The 17,411-nt window shown below is 36.7% G+C and overlaps 2 protein-coding genes across 2 annotated transcripts in view; both read left to right on the forward strand.

The window, feature by feature from the left end:
* The first annotated feature begins 6 nt into the window (after window positions 1–6).
* LOC112458853 (fatty acyl-CoA reductase wat-like) lies at window positions 7–4,003 on the forward strand. The gene is made up of 6 exons (XM_025022676.1): window positions 7–22; window positions 93–238; window positions 459–761; window positions 3,033–3,317; window positions 3,530–3,787; window positions 3,866–4,003. The coding sequence occupies exons 1-6, from the start codon at window positions 8–10 to the stop codon at window positions 3,960–3,962; spliced, it is 1,104 nt and encodes a 367-aa protein (XP_024878444.1). The 5' UTR covers window position 7; the 3' UTR covers window positions 3,963–4,003.
* Window positions 4,004–12,341: 8,338 nt separating this feature from the next.
* The window catches only part of LOC112458858, a gene marked incomplete at its 3' end in the record, with an annotated part of 144,617 nt that continues 139,547 nt past the window's right edge, over window positions 12,342–17,411 (forward strand). Inside the window, exon 1 of the mRNA XM_025022680.1 lies at window positions 12,342–13,497. The remainder of the gene's footprint in view (window positions 13,498–17,411) is intronic.

The raw sequence follows: 17,411 nt of genomic DNA on the forward strand, positions 1-17,411 counted from the left end.
GAAAGAAATGCCGAATTTAAAGGTATGTAAAAAAAAGATTATTTTAATCAAGTTTTCAGATTTGTAAAAATTCAATTTACTTAATTTTTTAGGCATTTGTTTATGTATCCACTGCATTTGCTCATTGTGTGCACAATTTCATTGAAGAAAGATATTATCCTCCGCCTATAGAAACGGATAAGATTTTGACCTTACTCGATATTCTAGACGATGAAAAATTAGATAAATTTACACCAACGTAAGTGCCTTTCAATAAAATTAAAAGAGTAAAAGTCGAGTATTATTCAGGTCATTAGCATGCATTTTATTACATTAATTAACTAATTTATTGCGATGTATTTTTTATAATTACAAGAGCATTATTTTTAATTTTCTACTTTTCTATATACTATAATTCTATACATATACGCTTACACTTGACGCGAGATACTATACCGTATCTGTTCATATGAATACAGGTTAATAGGCAAATGGCCGAATTCATATACATATACAAAGGCGATCGCTGAAGATACTGTTCGACAATACAGTGTCGGAATTCCAACCTGTATCGTACGACCATCGATTGTAACATCAACGGCCGAGGAGCCTGTAGAAGGCTGGATCAACAATGTCTATGGTGCTGTGGGTGTAGTCATGGGGAGTGCCGTAGGTTTGTTACGTACACTGCATTGCGATCCTGAAAATGTGGCAGAGATAGTGCCCGCAGATTATGTCATTTCACATTTCATCGCCGCGAGTTGGGACACTGCCAAAAGAAAGTAAGCTTACACTGCAAAAATACAAAAAATATTTAATATTTAGTCAGATATTTAGTCAATGTTTATTTGTGTCACACAATTAATTTTATTATTTTATTTTATTACAACAATGCACATATTATGTGCGTGTCAATTATTTTTGGTTTTAGAAATAAAGATTTTTATAACCAAATTAATATTTAAACCAAATTAATACAAATGTTATATATGTACTTCTGACGAAATAATCAATATTTTGTATTTGAGTTGCTTTTATAAAACTCATATTTTCATTAATTTTTAAATAAGTCAGATAATTAAATTATTCTAAATTTTTTAAATATCAAGCAAATATTGAGAATAATAATTATTAGATTTTAATTGTTACAGTTATGACAAGTTATTATAATTTGTCACTACTATAATAATTAAAATTAACTGTTAACGAGTAAATAGTAATTAAAGTTTAAAAATTAAAGTAACTCTGTTAACGAATAAACTAATATAATGTAAAGATCATTATCATATAATATGTAAAGATAGGCGCAATTAGTCTAGTTAATTTTCACAACTCAGCAATTTTCTTGCACTATTAGTTTTACTTGCACTAGTTTTTCTACTTGTGATTATGTAAATTTGTAAATTACAAAAATTATCATCAATTGCAATAAGATTTAAATTTTTAATTTTTACTCTTAATTTTACTTACTTTTAATTACGGTTTATGACAAATTATCTACTTTAAAATCTACACAGAAAAAAAGAATATCTTTGATTTAAAAACATCTATAGTTTCAACGTGGAAATCTTGAAATGATATCTTATATTGCGTTAAACGAAGACATCTTGCTTGAATGAAGTCATTATATGTATAGTTCAACCAAGAAAAAAAATTGAAAGAAAAGGTTGAAATTCTTATAAGAAGATTATAGTAATTTTGCGTATATACGAAACAATCTACATCTTCGTATAAGAATTTCAACTTTTTATTTTAACATTTATTTTAACTTTACATTTTTTTTTTGGTTGAACTATATGATGACTTTATTCAAGCAAATTTTCTTCGTTTAACGCAATATAATCTCATTTCAAGATTTCCACGTTGAAACAGAAGATACACAATTATAATTATTTCTGTTAAAATGAAATAAATGTGTACATTGCTCTTTACCATCAAATCAATCAAAATTTATCCTCAATGAATAAAATTATTTGTATAAGTATCATTGATAACTGTATGAAGTAAAATTGTTCATATATCAATATTTTCTTAGTATTCACTATTTTCTTAGTTATCAATATTTTCTTAGTATTTGCTGATTGTTACAATATGAATTGTTACAATATGCAACCTGCGTCATAATGATTGGTCATGATACTACGCTTTTGCATAAATTCGAGACTAGAGTGTTATAAGTTGAAATGATTCATTTATTCATTCTATCAAAGTAAATTAACATCCCATTTTCTAGAAACAAGTAAAATTGCTTTGTCACGGTTTTCCCAGTTTCCACAAGAAACTCATAATACGAAAGAGCGTGTAATAAGAGTATCAAATAGAAAAAAAAAACAGATTATGATGCAATTTATACGAACAATACGAAGTAAAAAACACAGCATATAATGTGAGAATCAAATAGCAAGAAGAGATTACAATGCACTGAGAAAAAAATATATTAAAAAAAAGAAAATTTCCTTAATTTTAGTAAATTGCGAGTTTGCATATAATTGTGAATGCATTTTTTTTTAAATAAGAGACTTGAACAACATAATTCTTTTATAAAGGAAATAATTGATTAATTATAACAAGTATTTACTGCAATGCAGTCAATGATTATTGAAATATAATTTTTATTTTTTACTAATTAGTAATTTTCCATTTATATTTATTACTTTCAACAAAATGCATTTTCTTATTGAGTAAAGAATTCATAAACTTTAAGAAGTATTTTGTAGAATATAGTCAATATTTATAGAAATATGAATCTAATTTTTTCTAAGTTAGCAATTTTCTAATAATATTTATTTAATTTAAGAAAGATTATAAGCTTTAAAAACACCTTTTTAAAAACGTTTTTTCTTTTAACCAAACATTTTACAGCAGAATTTCAAACAAATGTCAAATCGAATCAAGAAAGTAAAATATCGAAAATCTCTAGGAATTTATATAATTTTAAGATTAGATCCTCATATATATTCTATAACTTTTGTTAATATATCCTTCTCTAAATAACAAAATAGTACATACGAGATACATATAACTTTATCATTTATAATACATATTTTTGTTAGAAATACTCTATTGAGCATCGAGAACGCGAATCCGGATGTTCCAGAAACCGAGAGAGCGCCGATTTACAATTACGTGTCGATATGTCAAAATCCCATTACTTGGAGAAGATTCATGAAATTAAATGAGCTGTATGGCATGCAGGTACCGAGCTTACACGTTCTCTGGTACTATTTTTTTTTCCTCAACAAACATAAATTCGTGCACGATTTTTGTACGATATTTCTGCACCTGATACCTGCTATTATAACCGACACTGTGCTTTTTCTCAGCGGCCGAAAACCCATGTAAGGGATTTACCAAGTTCCTAAAGGCATAAAGCTGGCGCTAGAAAAAAAGATAAAATTCATTTTATTGATTGTGTCAAAAAACCGCTCCGCTAGCGAATCGGCGCGAATGGCGAATCGCGAATCACGAACCACGAATCGCGCATAGTCTAGCGCCAGCTTCCTGCGATCACCGCGAATCCTGCAGAATTTAATAAAGTGTAAATTTTCAGGCTAGTGAAGGCATATAAGAAGATAGACAAGTTCAGTGCTGTAATATCGCACTTCTCGACAAGACAATGGCGATTCAGCAACGACGCTGTTGTGAAGCTCTGGAGTCGTGTGAATCCGGCTGATCGACAGATTTTCAATTTTAATATAGATAATTTGAGTTGGGATTCATATCTCAGACACATGATACCTGGTATGCGCGTATATATAGCTAAAGATCCGATGAGTACCTTAGACCAAGGACGAGAAAAATATAGAAAGTGAGTAATTGCTCCTGCACATATCGCTATTGCTTTTCGCCTCGTGAAACGTACTTACAATGATTTTTTTTCTTTTAGATTGAAAATCGCTCACTACACCCTGTTAACAGTTATCACGACTTTACTAGTATGGGGTGTTATAAGTTTATTAATTCGTATAATGTCATTTTTCTGATCTTGTAGAATTTTGTAACAAATAATTTTTACTTAGTAAAAATAAATTATAATATTAAGAGAAAAATATATAATAGTGAAAATAAATATTAACATTGTTTACACCTTATTGCCTCCCACATCGACCTTATATGTACGACGTACCTTATATGTACGTCTTACAGAAAAGAATCAATTAGCACAGAAATTCTTTTCTATTTATTCATATGTGACTAATCATTAACCAACGTCCTTCATGGTGGTTTTTTGTCACATAAAATGCAGAGTATATTTCTTTAATGAATCAATTTCTCACGTACATTTCCTTAATGAATCAAACAATTTTTACGCTATATACGCAATATGAATAAACTGCATTTTTAATAAGTTGAAGAAGATAAAATTGTACAAAATGTTATATTATTTAACTATAATCACTTTTCAACATAATATTTAATATCATATAGATACTATAGATCTACTTTATTGAATTCTTTCTTGTTTATATAGTTACTGATATTGTGTTCTACATATTTAGTATCTTATAGTTATACATATTGTATTCAAATAAACCGAAAGGCACCCATCACAGATTGGAAAGAGGTCAAGATTCGAACGCTGGCTCGGGTGATATTTTTCATAATAAATTATTTACAGTGATTTAAAAAGGATGCTTATTAGTATTAAAAGTTAAATCGATTATTGAATGCGTGGATTTAACTGTCTCAACGGAGAACTGACAAGTTTGAAAACCGACAAATAATCGCGGCGTGCAGTCTGCTGAGTTGGAAAAAAGTACATACAAAATTTATACAGAAATGTTATTATTAGGTTATCAAGATTCAGCCCGACTGAAAATGGCACTTTTTTCTACTTAATTAAAAATCGAAAGACTTTTAATAAACTCAATAATATATATTATATATGTATATATATATACATATATATAATAATCAATCACATTTGCTCATTAAGCAGTTTGACAAATGCGATTGGTCATTTCCAATGGACTAATCAACGATTAAGTTAAACGAAGTTTGGTCGAAGTGGCTCTTAATAGACTATGTTTACGGGTTAACCATTCTAATTTTTTGTCCAAAATGATATGTTCTTGTTTAGCAAATTCCCAAAAGACTTTCTCTCTCTCTTGTTTATTAAAAAAATCGTTGAAAATAAACATCGGAATGTGTTTGGAGATTTCCCTTGTAAGATGGAAAATTTCGATCTGAGAATGATTAACAAATCTGTACGCATCGTTAAACTCAATACATATGAATTTATTTACTTTTTTTTATTATTTCTGGAATATACAACTTTATTACAGCTGTCATATAACACTTGCGTATTTAATAGCGTTAAGAATTATAATGCTACTTAATAGCACCAACAAAAGAAATATATTTACGAATATGTTTTGTTAAATTTTTTATTTTATATTTACAATTGTATAAACCGTTTTATATAATCGCTTTTTTGTAACATTGTAGAGATGTTGTACATATTACGTTTTTACGTGCCGCGAATAGATTATCGATACTTGCCATAACAATGACGGAATATATTTTAAGAAATGACTATTCGCTATTAAAGGGAAAAAATTCTTCAAACAAAATGTAAAACTTATTTAAATATTTCTAGCTTTTGTCAAGCGTTTTCGTACAAGATACCAAGTAACTGGATTGTCAAAAGAGCAATTTCGGAACTTCATTATTACTGAAAGATATATTATTACCATTGAATTATAGAGCTCTCTTTCTGAACACGTCATTTCCGTTATGAATTGTATCAATAATGACTTTGGAAATAATCGATATACTTCCTCTTAATCAGTAATACGCTGTGTCACGCAAAATTGCAATATGGAAATATAAAACTAGCAAGTAAAATAAATAATATATTCAATGACCTTTGTCATATTCCTTTGAATTTTATTTTTTTTATTTAGAGTGTGTGCTCAAGAGAATTGTTAAAAACTTAGAAGAAAATAATTATTATAAAAAATACTTAATTAAACATTTTGCAAGCATAGGAAACACGTTGATTTTGCACTTTACATGACAAATATGAAATCAATGGCGCAATGTACTTTGAACGTATGCTCGTTACGTATGCTACACGTGTTTACGCGGAAACTGAAACTCGAAGGAAATCGCCTGAATCTACTAATAGACTCGCATTAATTCGACTCAAATAAAGAAAATCTTCAAAATTATATTTTTTAAATTAAATCGTTTATATTATTGTCTTAAAAACATATAGTCCTTAAAACATATTTTGGTTTGTCCCTTAAACAATTAAATATTATTATTATTATCAAGTAATTAATTATTACTTAGTAATTAGTTATTATCAGTTACATTGTTACATAATATTATTAATTAATTATTATTACTATCGGAAATATAAATAATTTTATATTAAAAAAGTATAAACGTCAATAAATAGTTTTTCACAAAATTTTCTTATAAGAAGCAATTTTAAAAATAATAATTTGTTAAAATTGCTTTGTGTATTATCATTGTATTTATCATTCAGATAGCAAGTTACCTTTAGAGTGCGCCGTTTGCTCTGCATAACGATTGGAAGGTAATAATATCATAGTATATATAAACTTGCGAAATGTATTCTCGAAATAATATATTAATATATGAAAACGCGTAAAATTTTTTAAATAGCAATGTATGTTTAACGTTATAATAAAATATCATTAAGTACGATAACACTGTACGATATACCTGCCATGGATGAATTACCGACAATTTATATCGGTTACAAGCAATGTCAACTAACAATGTTAGCAACGTTAGATGACATTTAGATCACATAAAAATATGAAGAATATCTAATAAAATATCTATTAAATACCTTGTTTGATTTACTTGCGAGATAAAACTCGGTTTTATTAATAATGAACTTAAAAAAAACATTAAAAAACAAAACATTTATTTATGGGACAATATGCCATCTTTTGCATATTACTATAATGTAATAACTTTTATATAATTGTATTAGCTGTCTAATATATCTTTAATAATACAATAGGCTATTAACAAGACAATTTGTTTAAAAAATCTTATTGAAAGTTTTACTTAATCATTTCAGATCTGTATGGATCAATGGTAAATAAGCAATAATAAAATAATATAATTAATTATTAACATTAGTATGATAAGGATATTTACTGTTTTCTAGGCATATTACAAATATCTTTTTTTGCTAACTACGTGAAGAATCACATATTCTTCTCAGAGGATAGATGGCAGCAGTAACTCGCTTTTCAGGCTACTATACATTCATCCCAACCAATATAGATTGTCCCACGATTAAATTTTGTAATTTTTCTACTACATTCATTGAAGAAACTTTCATGTATTTTCTCATATAACAATCTATATTATTTTATATTATATGCATTTACTCATAAACTCGCTCTTAAATCAATCAATTAAACACATGTAGCTTTTTATATGCAATTGCTAAACCGTATTATGTTTTATTAAATAGTTTTAGAAACATTTTGTTCTCATTTTATTTTTACATATAATTCTTATCAAATTTAAAAATAAATTAAAATATATCTAAAAAAAAGACATAAATAAACGACATATATTTTGTACTATTTAAAAATTGGTTGCCTTTCACAGATTAATTTTTATCACAAATGACAAATTTATGTATAATTTATACGAAGTTTGCAGTAGAGTTTTAGCAAGAAAGGAAAGAACAGTTGGAATTATAAATATCGTTGATATACAATGTATTATAAACTTACAACTTATTTAAAAGGACGTATGTAAAATCAGAAGTGTGCCGATCCGTTGCTCGAAGGAAATCCCACGTTCGATCGCAGGAAATCACGAGTGCACGCACAGAGGGAAGACCTCTTAAAATTCTCACGAATCGTTATCGCGAGCCGTTTTAACGTTGGCACGTTACGCGGGTAGCACGTTTACGGCAATTTCAGCGTCGATCCCGACACGCTCCCGTCTCATCACGCGCAAAACAACAAGCTGAAATTTACGTCGATGGCGCAAATATTCGCTCGCTTACCTGTTACATTCGGTTCACCCACGAGACGGTGTGTCACGATCGCACACGCGAATAATGTGCATCACTTCGGGCGATCCGTATAATGCTGTACTTTGCACGACAACCGTTTGGTTTATGGCCATTCTCACGCATGTAATAGATCTGCGCTGTGCTACGGGGTTCTTGCAAGGAATGAACGTTAAAATCTCGGCTCACAGATATTTCGGGTTCTTAGACGCAATCATGAGGACTTGTCGCTTATCCTCGCCAAATTTTAATATTTTTCCAGGTTTTATTACATCGCACATAATATATATTTATTTTAATCGTATATTTACACAATATTTACAAAATATGTGCGGCTTTGACAATTTTATACTGAATACTAAAATTACGCAGAGAACTAGTGCTATTTTGATATAATAAAACTTCCATTTAAATAACAATTATATTAATTTACGAGTAATAAATTAATTAAATTAAAAGGTTGCAAACAAATGCTGTGTATTTTTTTATGCGTCTCATTTATTAGATCTTTCCAAGCAAGCGTTTGGCTCCGATATATACTTTACTCATTTTTATCGGAAGAAATTTATCCATTTTATTAAAACATAAAAAAAATCACAATAAAATAACATCCATTAGCAGACGAAAGTATGTGAAATAATCGCACACACATATTCGTATAATGATTTAAGAACCTTGCGAGTTGAAGTGTGATGCCGAAAGGATTATTGTCTGATGCATCTCTATGCAAGCAAGCAGGAAAGAATTCAGGCCGCGCGATGACTAACAATACATACATACCTCATACCTCACGCGAGAGAGAGAGCACAAGGAGGAACGGAGCACGGTGAATCGGTCATACTTCTAGTTTCTTGGAACGGCAATTATCGGAGATAGTTTCCTAGAGGATTTTTCGGATCGAGAGGGAGATATACAATTCGCACGTGGGTGTCTTTGTCTTCGGCTGGCAACGTCTGGCGCGGCGCCCGGTTCCCAAAGGCGTGGCCATTGATTTGTCTACGCTCGGTCACACACATGCACATACACATAAGAGAGAAAAAGCCCCGGATTGATCTCACTTAGAAATATTCGAATAGCGACACCCACATATCGCGGACAGCGGCCATCATCGGCAGATTCTCCGTTCCGCGGATCAAAGATCCTCTCTTCGTTTGATCTTGCGTTTGTAATCGTCCTTATATAAGCACATCATCACACATCATATAAATAGATCTTATTAACATTGATTAAAGTGAATCATAATTAATAGATCATCTCTTTCTCTTTTCCTCTTTATATTATAGCCGGAAACAGAGACTCGGTAAATTGCGGCTCAAGTTAATTTTTTCGCTCACCTTTGCACCATTGCAGTTATATACGCCTTTTTTACAATTATACGATATGAAAACACGTAGCTTTATAGATTATTCTCTTTAATTCTGATGTAGGAAGTTATTATTATGTGATTTGAATGAAAAAGAAGGCGTCACGTCATGAACACATAGTCACGCTATTGCATCGTTCAACTTCTGTAAATCGTTAACGAAAGGGGCTCAGCGATTCAAACAACCAGAACGATTGCAATTGAAAAGTTCAGACTTCCTACAAGTCGATAAATTCGCGATCATTGCGAAAACTTTTATAGAACGGACGTCAGGATAACTAAAGTCGTAAAAGTTTCTCGTAAAGATGCCGCAATGCGTCTAATCCTTACTGAGCGAATATAGCACTTGCGCTTTTCATAAGATATTTTGTTAGATAACAGGTCAAAGATATTTAAAGATCGATTTGAATGACCCATCTCGTTCACGATCGCGTTTATGGTAACAGAATATCGAAAAATTTGCGCTTTCTATTTCTCTTGTTTCCTAAAAAAAAAGTCTAATATATTTTCAATATTGCTTTGCTATATGCATATTCTTTTATACTACTGACAATAATTTTATTCTCAGAACAGTAATTTCTATTTCGGATGAACGCTATTATATTCACTGTATTTTAGAATTTATTGTATTCGAAACGAGACATTATGAAAGCTTTCAATAACTTCACTGAGAAAAAAATTTATTAATCCCAAAAAATATTAAGTCCGATACGAGCAATTAAATATTTTAGATAGTTTAACTAAACATTAGTTAAATTAATTAATTCTTGATTAAAAAATTTTAAAGGTTGAAATGAAGGTTGCATTATATTTTTAGTGTAACTTAATAATTGTTGAAACAACTAATATTTAGTTAACTAACTAACATGTTTAGTTGCTCGTATCGGACTAAATATTTTTTTGGATTAACAAATTTTTTTCTCAGTGTTGGTGTAAGATCTGAAAGCTTAAATCGAATTAAATTATGTGAAGCGATAAGTTCAAGAGAAAGTACATCAATAATGATACGAATGACGCGAGGGAAAAGATGCTCTTTCATTTTACTGCTCTAAGGAGAGACAGATGATATTCGATTTATTCATCGATATAAATTTCAATGTTCTTTGAAAAATTATGTATTTATTCTATATTTTTTCAGCTCCATTTTTATTCGCGTTTTGCGCTAAATTTTATTCTAAATTTTACTAGATTAATAATAATGACGATTGGTACTTCATACTTTTCTAGCATTAAATCATACTACGCAATAAATGCTAATTATTATATATTATCGTTGATTACAGATATTCAAATTTAATTGTGTGCATTTATATATACATACAGACATATTATTATTATCGAATTAGTAAAGATATCCGTTATGGATTGTAAGGAGGTTCAAGTTTGAACCTTGACTGGAGTGATATTTTTCGCAATAAATTCTTTACAATGATTGCTTTACAAAGGTCGCTTATCAGCATCAAAAGTTAGATCGATTATCGATTTAAGTAAGTGGATTTACTGTTCTAACAAAAATCTGTGTTAAGAGTTGGAAAAAGCATACCTACAAAACACCGAAATATTATTATTAGCTTATTAAGATCTAGACTGACACCAAAAATGGAATCTTCTCTAATTAATCGTACTGTATATTAATATTATTTTACATTATCCATAAAAATAAAGCTAAAACAAGCTATCAATCTTTGTATATCAGGTAGGAAAGCAAAACGCTAAGTTGACCCAGGTTAGTGCTGATCGAGACGTCAGGTACAACCGGCACCGACGAAAAGATCAAGAGTTACTCGATCCTTTCCCGTGTTCCCGAAAAGAACCTTGATTCGAATCGATATCTCCTAATTGATTACCTTATCCTTCTCTACCGCGTGCGGTGCCCCATCAAGCACCATCGCCGGGCCATCGCCGTCGTCGCGGCGCACGCGATACGGGCGAGCGGCGACTCCGGTCGCGCGCGATCGAGCGAGCGAACGAGCGAGCCAGCCAGCCAGCCGGAGCCGGAGTCGAGGATGGAGAGCCAACCGACGACTCGGGAAGGCAGTGCACGCCCGGCTGCCGACACGAGCGGATGGCGTACGTTGTCGCTCGCGCCATCACCACGCTCGCCTCGTGATTTTCCTTCAGCTGTCACGCTCGGCCGTCGCTCGCCGTTCAAAGCCGTGTGACGAGTCCGGTGCTTAGGTGCTTAGGTCGGTCTACGACGACGACACTCTTTCTTTCTTTTCTCTCTTCTCTGTGTCGTTCTCCCTGTTTCTCTCTCTTTCTCTCTCCCCCCTTCTCTTTCAGTCTGCTCTCGCGCCTTCTTCCGTCTCGCTCTTTTCTCGCACGTGTCTCCTGCCGCGCGAATCGACGTTTTAAAGGAACAAAGAGAAAAAGAAAGAAATCGAAGTCACGTGAAAAAGAGAAAGAGAATACCCCTGATATTTGCGCGCGCCGTCATTGACGCGCGCGTGCCCACGTGCGTGCGCACCGCGCGCAAGCAAGCACGCGAGACGGCCGCGTCGGCGGTGTCGCACGTGCGCGATAATATACACACACCGAAGGAAGGCGGCGGTGCGTGCGTGCATTGCACGCACGTTGCAGAGATAACGCGGCGAGGAAGCGAGCGAATCTCTCCGAGATGAGTCGCCGCGGGTGCAACCCGTGCAACCCCACCGGTGGAGGAGCCAGGGCCAGTCGCTGACGTCGAGTCGCCGAGTAGCAGCAGCGCGCGCGTGGCGATCAGCTGATCGTTCGGAGCGCTCAGCGCGCCCTGTCCGCCCACCCGGCACCCGCCCGTCCACCAGTCGTCTCGTCCGTCCGTCCGTTCGTTCATCCGTCGGCGGCAGTCGGCCACCAGCGGCTCCGTTCGCGCGTCATCGTCGCACGTCGTCGCGCATCGTCGCCCGTCGCCCACCAAGTCGCCCGTCCCCCCTCCCCCGTTCGCGCCGCGCCGCGTCGCGCCGCGTCCCGCGCGGTTTCCGTCGTTACCGGGTTGTACGGCGGCAGTACGTACTACGGGTGCGCCGACGACGGTCAGAGGACGTTTCCCCGGTGCACGGTGGTGTGGTGCGGTTCTATCGTCGGCTCGGAAAACGCACGCGCGCGTTTACCCGCGCCATGCCGTCGTGCCGGCAGCTCGCGACGAGCGACCACGTATTACCACGCGCGAGCGAATGCCGGCGCGCCGAGTCGCCCGCGACGAGATGATCCGGCCAGTGGTGATGCTGCTGCTGCTGCTGCCTCTTCTGCCGACCGCATCGACGTGAACGTTGCCGCGCGACGACGCGATCCCCCGCGCGGCGAGGAGATCATCGAGCGAGGCTACCGGAGCACGGAGCGGCCGACACCCTCGGACGCGCATCGTGTGTCAAGAAACGAGACGAGAAGGGAAACGTCGCCCGGCGACGTCGTCCGAACGCCGTGCGTTATTGGATTATGCCCGTCGCGGGATCTCGAGTGTTCGCACGGCCGCGCGCGATCCGTCGGCTCGCGGATCAGCGGCAACGTCGTCGTCGTCGCACGGGAGTAATGTGACCCGTCGCCCGAAAACAGTGCGCCGAAAACGTGTAGATAGTTTCTTTTTGGGGAGGGGGCGGATAAATATCTCCCTCGTCGGCCTCGTCGCGCCGCGTTCAAAACAACGCGCGAGCCCGGGGTTTCGTCACGCGCCATCTCTCGGCCGTGCAATCGGTGCGAAGTTGGCTGTCGTTTGAAAATTTTCAAACGGCTCGCGAGAGAAGTCGCGCAGGTCGCGCGTGAATCTTCGACAGTCTTCTTCGAGGCGTCCCAAGTTTCGCGAGTCTCACACGGTTCGGCAGTTCGGGTCGCGTGAAGGGGCGAGGAAATTCGGATCGGACACGCTAAACGCGTGTTCGCCGGCGCGAGCGGAATCACGCACTGTTTGTGACAATCGTGTTCATTTGTGCCTCGCCACGAATCTTCGGGAAGGAGTGCGAGAGAAGGCCAGGACTCGGACTCGGACCGTTGACCGTCGCGTCGGGCGATCTTTCCGTCGCGTCGCCCCCCGGGAGTGCGAGTGCGTGCTGAACGAATCGCGGAAAGGTGTGGAAAGTCTGTGATAGGCGCCTGGATTAAGCGAGGAGGCGCGAGGTGCAAAAAAACGGTTTCCGGGAGCGTCCACGGAGCTCAGGAGGATTCGGTGAGTGACACGCAAAACTATTCGCGCCCGACACCAGTCGCGAAATAGACGCAATTAAGATGGCGGACGCCTCTCGATCGTACAAGTTATACGAGATTACGCCGTCGTTGCTCGACGCGAATGTGTACGACACATGCTCCGACATATATACGGCGTGTGTTAAACTGTGGCGCTAGGCGAGCGCGGTGCTGCTCACACAATTTTCTCTTGACGTTATCTTGTAAAATTCAGTCGAGTTTAGTTTAACCCTTAAGTGCGCAGCTTTGCATGCATGCAAAGCGAATGCTCGCGATGCTCCGGGTATATTCTCCCTTGTGAGGTTCGAACTGAAAACGCGCTTCACGCTTTTCTCCCTTCTAGGTGGGAAGGGACCAGGAAGTCATTTTTTATTTAAAAAATACTCCGAATGCTACGAAAACTTATACATTTAAGAGCTGTAATAAGCTATAAGTTATATAAAAATAACAAAATGATTTTTTGCGATTTATATATCGGAAGAACATATAAGAGCACGAATTGTTGGTCAATTTGAGGGATTTTAGGGGAATTTTTTTTTATTTAAACTGAAATATTCACGATAACAAAAAAATCCTGACAGAAAGAACACATAAATCGTGAGACACTATTTGTTGGTTAATTTAAGGATTTTAAATCTTTTAAATTTAGGGGAATTTTAGATCGAACTGAAATATTCGTTCAGGATAACGTGAAGTTCTGACAAAACTCTCCTTTTCTCTGTCGATTCACTTAACGAAGAATCCAAATAAGAAGCACCACGCGTATTTAGGTAGCAGCCAATGTTTCGAGACGCTCCTTCGGCAAAGAAATTAAGCACCGTTTTATCCCACATCTCACATTTCAGATTTATTGACGTCCGACTGTTTACGATTATGCAAATCCCCGGTTTCTTGACGCTACCGCGGGTAAGCTGCTTCCGTAACTCTCCAGGAAAGTTATGAACTAAACCCATCGGCATATCAAGCGACGGAGTCGTCGGTCAGTCGCGGAGTCGACGAACCTCTATCGATCTTCGCCTTCTATCTACCTTCGTCCTCCCCCGTCCTCGGCCGTCGCGTATGGAATGCAACTTAGGAACGACTCTCCGTCGTCGTCGTCGCAGATTTCGCGCTTCGAATGACCTCCTACGGGGACGAGCGTCCGTTTCTTACGTACTTGTGATTACGTCGTCCTCGTCCGTTACGAGTTATGAATATTAAACGCGAGAGGCAGGTGAATCCGCTTGCCTCTAGCTGAACACGAGCGCTGTAAATCCAAGTGTGTTATTTCTACACGCGTAAACGTCTCAAAATGACAAATTTGACTGAAGCTCGTTTTGCATGTTTTGTTGCGTGTTAAATTAACACGTTTAATCGTATTAAATTAAAAGTGAATACGATTTCAACCATGTTAAACGTGATTTATTTCCGTTTCTACCGATGCAGATTAACTTTGATCTTGGTTTAACTTATACCTTTTATCTTTCTCTAATTTTGAAAACGCGAAAAAGATGAAAAGTAAAGTTAAACCGCGATTAAAATTAATCTACATTGGTATAGAAATGGATCTTAAAACGGCAAGAAATGTGTAAGAAGAGCTTCAGATAAAATAACACTTGAATTTGCAGTGAGCATTATCTGATGAGCGGGTAACATTTCGCTTAGTATCGATCACACTATTAGCGACGCACTACGTTAGTTATCAATATTCACTTTAAACGTCGATTTTTACTGCGCGCGTTTAACGTAACTTCCACGCGTTTTCTCTGTTCGCGTTTTCTGCTTCGTCTCTTTCTCTTTCTTTTCCTCGAGTTCTTTTCTTCGAGTAACCGGATATTGACAGTAGCATACATATTAAAGATCTCGCTAATTACCTCGCTAATTACCCATTATTAAATCTGTACATCGCGGTAAGTTTCCTTGTCGCGTCGATAGCTACGAATGCTCACTGCAAATTCAAGTGTTATTTTTTAAATAAATAATGATCCTCTGAACCTTCCCATTCAGAAAGGAAAGAAGGGTCAGAGAAGGCTCTTTACAGATTGAGCAGTCGCGCGTTTTCAGTTTAAACTTCATAGGGGAGAGTACTCGGAGCATCGAAAATTCGCTTTGTACATATATAAAGCCGCGCACTTGAGGGCTAATCTCGCGTGCATCGGGGTAATACGAACCCTATTATCTCTTCACTACGATAGAATAGAAATTCTTTCTGAAGTGGGCACTCGATCGCGCGTGTCCGTATATATTTAGTACGCGTATTAATTTGTCGGAACGAGCCACGAGTGATAACAGCACGATGATCATGCAGGCGTAGTTTTCAACGCGAGTTTTATCGCGATAGAAGCGAATGTATTAAAACCTCGTAAAGAATGTATTTAAAAGCTTCAGAATTAGAAGTAGCCATAAAATATTTTACGGGAGGGTGTAACTGCTACTTTTTTATGCTCGTTGCTTTACATTTGCTTGAGCAGACGATACGAAATTAATAATGTTATGATAAAAATAATAATACTGAATTTTTTTTATCATTTGTTATATCTCTGTATACCAACATGAAACGTTGCATTAAAATATCATTTTGTTTATAGAACAGCTACGGTAAAATGAAAATAATATTAATAGAATTATAGTAAATAATAAATAATAGTAAATGATAGTAATAGAATTATCATTATGCAATTGAAGGGTACAGGAGAAAAACGATGCACTTTTTATCGAAATTGATCTGATCATGCTACCTTATAGCATTTTCAAAGAACTTTCATAATTCTTATCTGTTTTGATCAAGAACAGTTACAATTCATTAGAAATAAGGCCAAATGATGTACTGTGCTGGGGAAAAAATGATCATAATCCACGCGCTGGGGAAAAACCGTCAGATTCCATCGTACAATGTAAACACTAATAAAGTAAACACTAAGGCTGCACTCCGCTATTCACTAAATTTTGTACTAATTCAAATTTTTTCTAACTTCCTAAGATATATCTTATGTCTTGAAATTTAAATTTCTTGAAATTACTCTGGCTGGACGTTGATCGTTTTTCACCTGTACCTTTCAATTATTACCATGCTTTATCTTTTATCTGTTTGTCATTAACGTTTGGGGAAGCAACGCCAAAATTTACAATGCAATTAAGCAGATACGGTCGAAATGATGGAAACAGCATTTTCACATAAGTACCCAATAATTCTGGCCTTGTCACTGACGAAGATAAATGTTTGGTTGTCACAGGGGTGGTCCGTGCAACGATGCGATACCTCGTATATCCCATGTATATCCTATATATGCATATGCGTGTGCACGCGTGGAGCGCGTCTTAATTTGCGGTCGCACGTTCTTAATTCAGTTTACTCGCGGCGATGCAATCCGGCGAGTAACATTTCCTCGTAGCCGGCGGGAAACGGGGAGGAGGAAGAGGAGGCGCGGCGTTATTAGTCGCTCGTAGTTATTTCATTTGCGACTCTCTCGGCGGTTGGGTACGCGCAGGCTTCGGATGTAATTGTCAGGTTTATGAGGGGGTTCGCCACCGGGGCACCGGCGACAAAGCCTCGTGTCGAAGCGTGTCCGGAAAGTTATAGCCTACGTGAAGTACTGTTAATCGCGCCTAACGTGAGAGTCCCGTGGCACCAAAGAATAGTTCAGTCTCTTCCCTCTTTCTCTCTCTCTCTCTCTCTCTCTCTCTCTCTCTCTCTCTTCCCCTCTCTCCGTTTTCTTCTCTTTTTCTATCTCATTGGAGATAGGCGCGACGTTGGCACGTATCACTCCCATATCTTATCGAGATAGCGCATCTCCTCTGTTCTCTTTGGTGCATCTGTTTTTTTATCCTGCCGTCAACTTCGCAAACTGGCCATCTTAAATTCATTCCTCAGGTTGTGATCTTAATTAAAACAGTGACCGACATCGCCGATCTTAACGC

Source organism: Temnothorax curvispinosus, unplaced genomic scaffold (assembly GCF_003070985.1).
Source record: "Temnothorax curvispinosus isolate PA1 unplaced genomic scaffold, ASM307098v1 QBEX01009282.1, whole genome shotgun sequence".
NCBI classification, from domain to species: Eukaryota; Metazoa; Arthropoda; class Insecta; order Hymenoptera; family Formicidae; genus Temnothorax; species Temnothorax curvispinosus.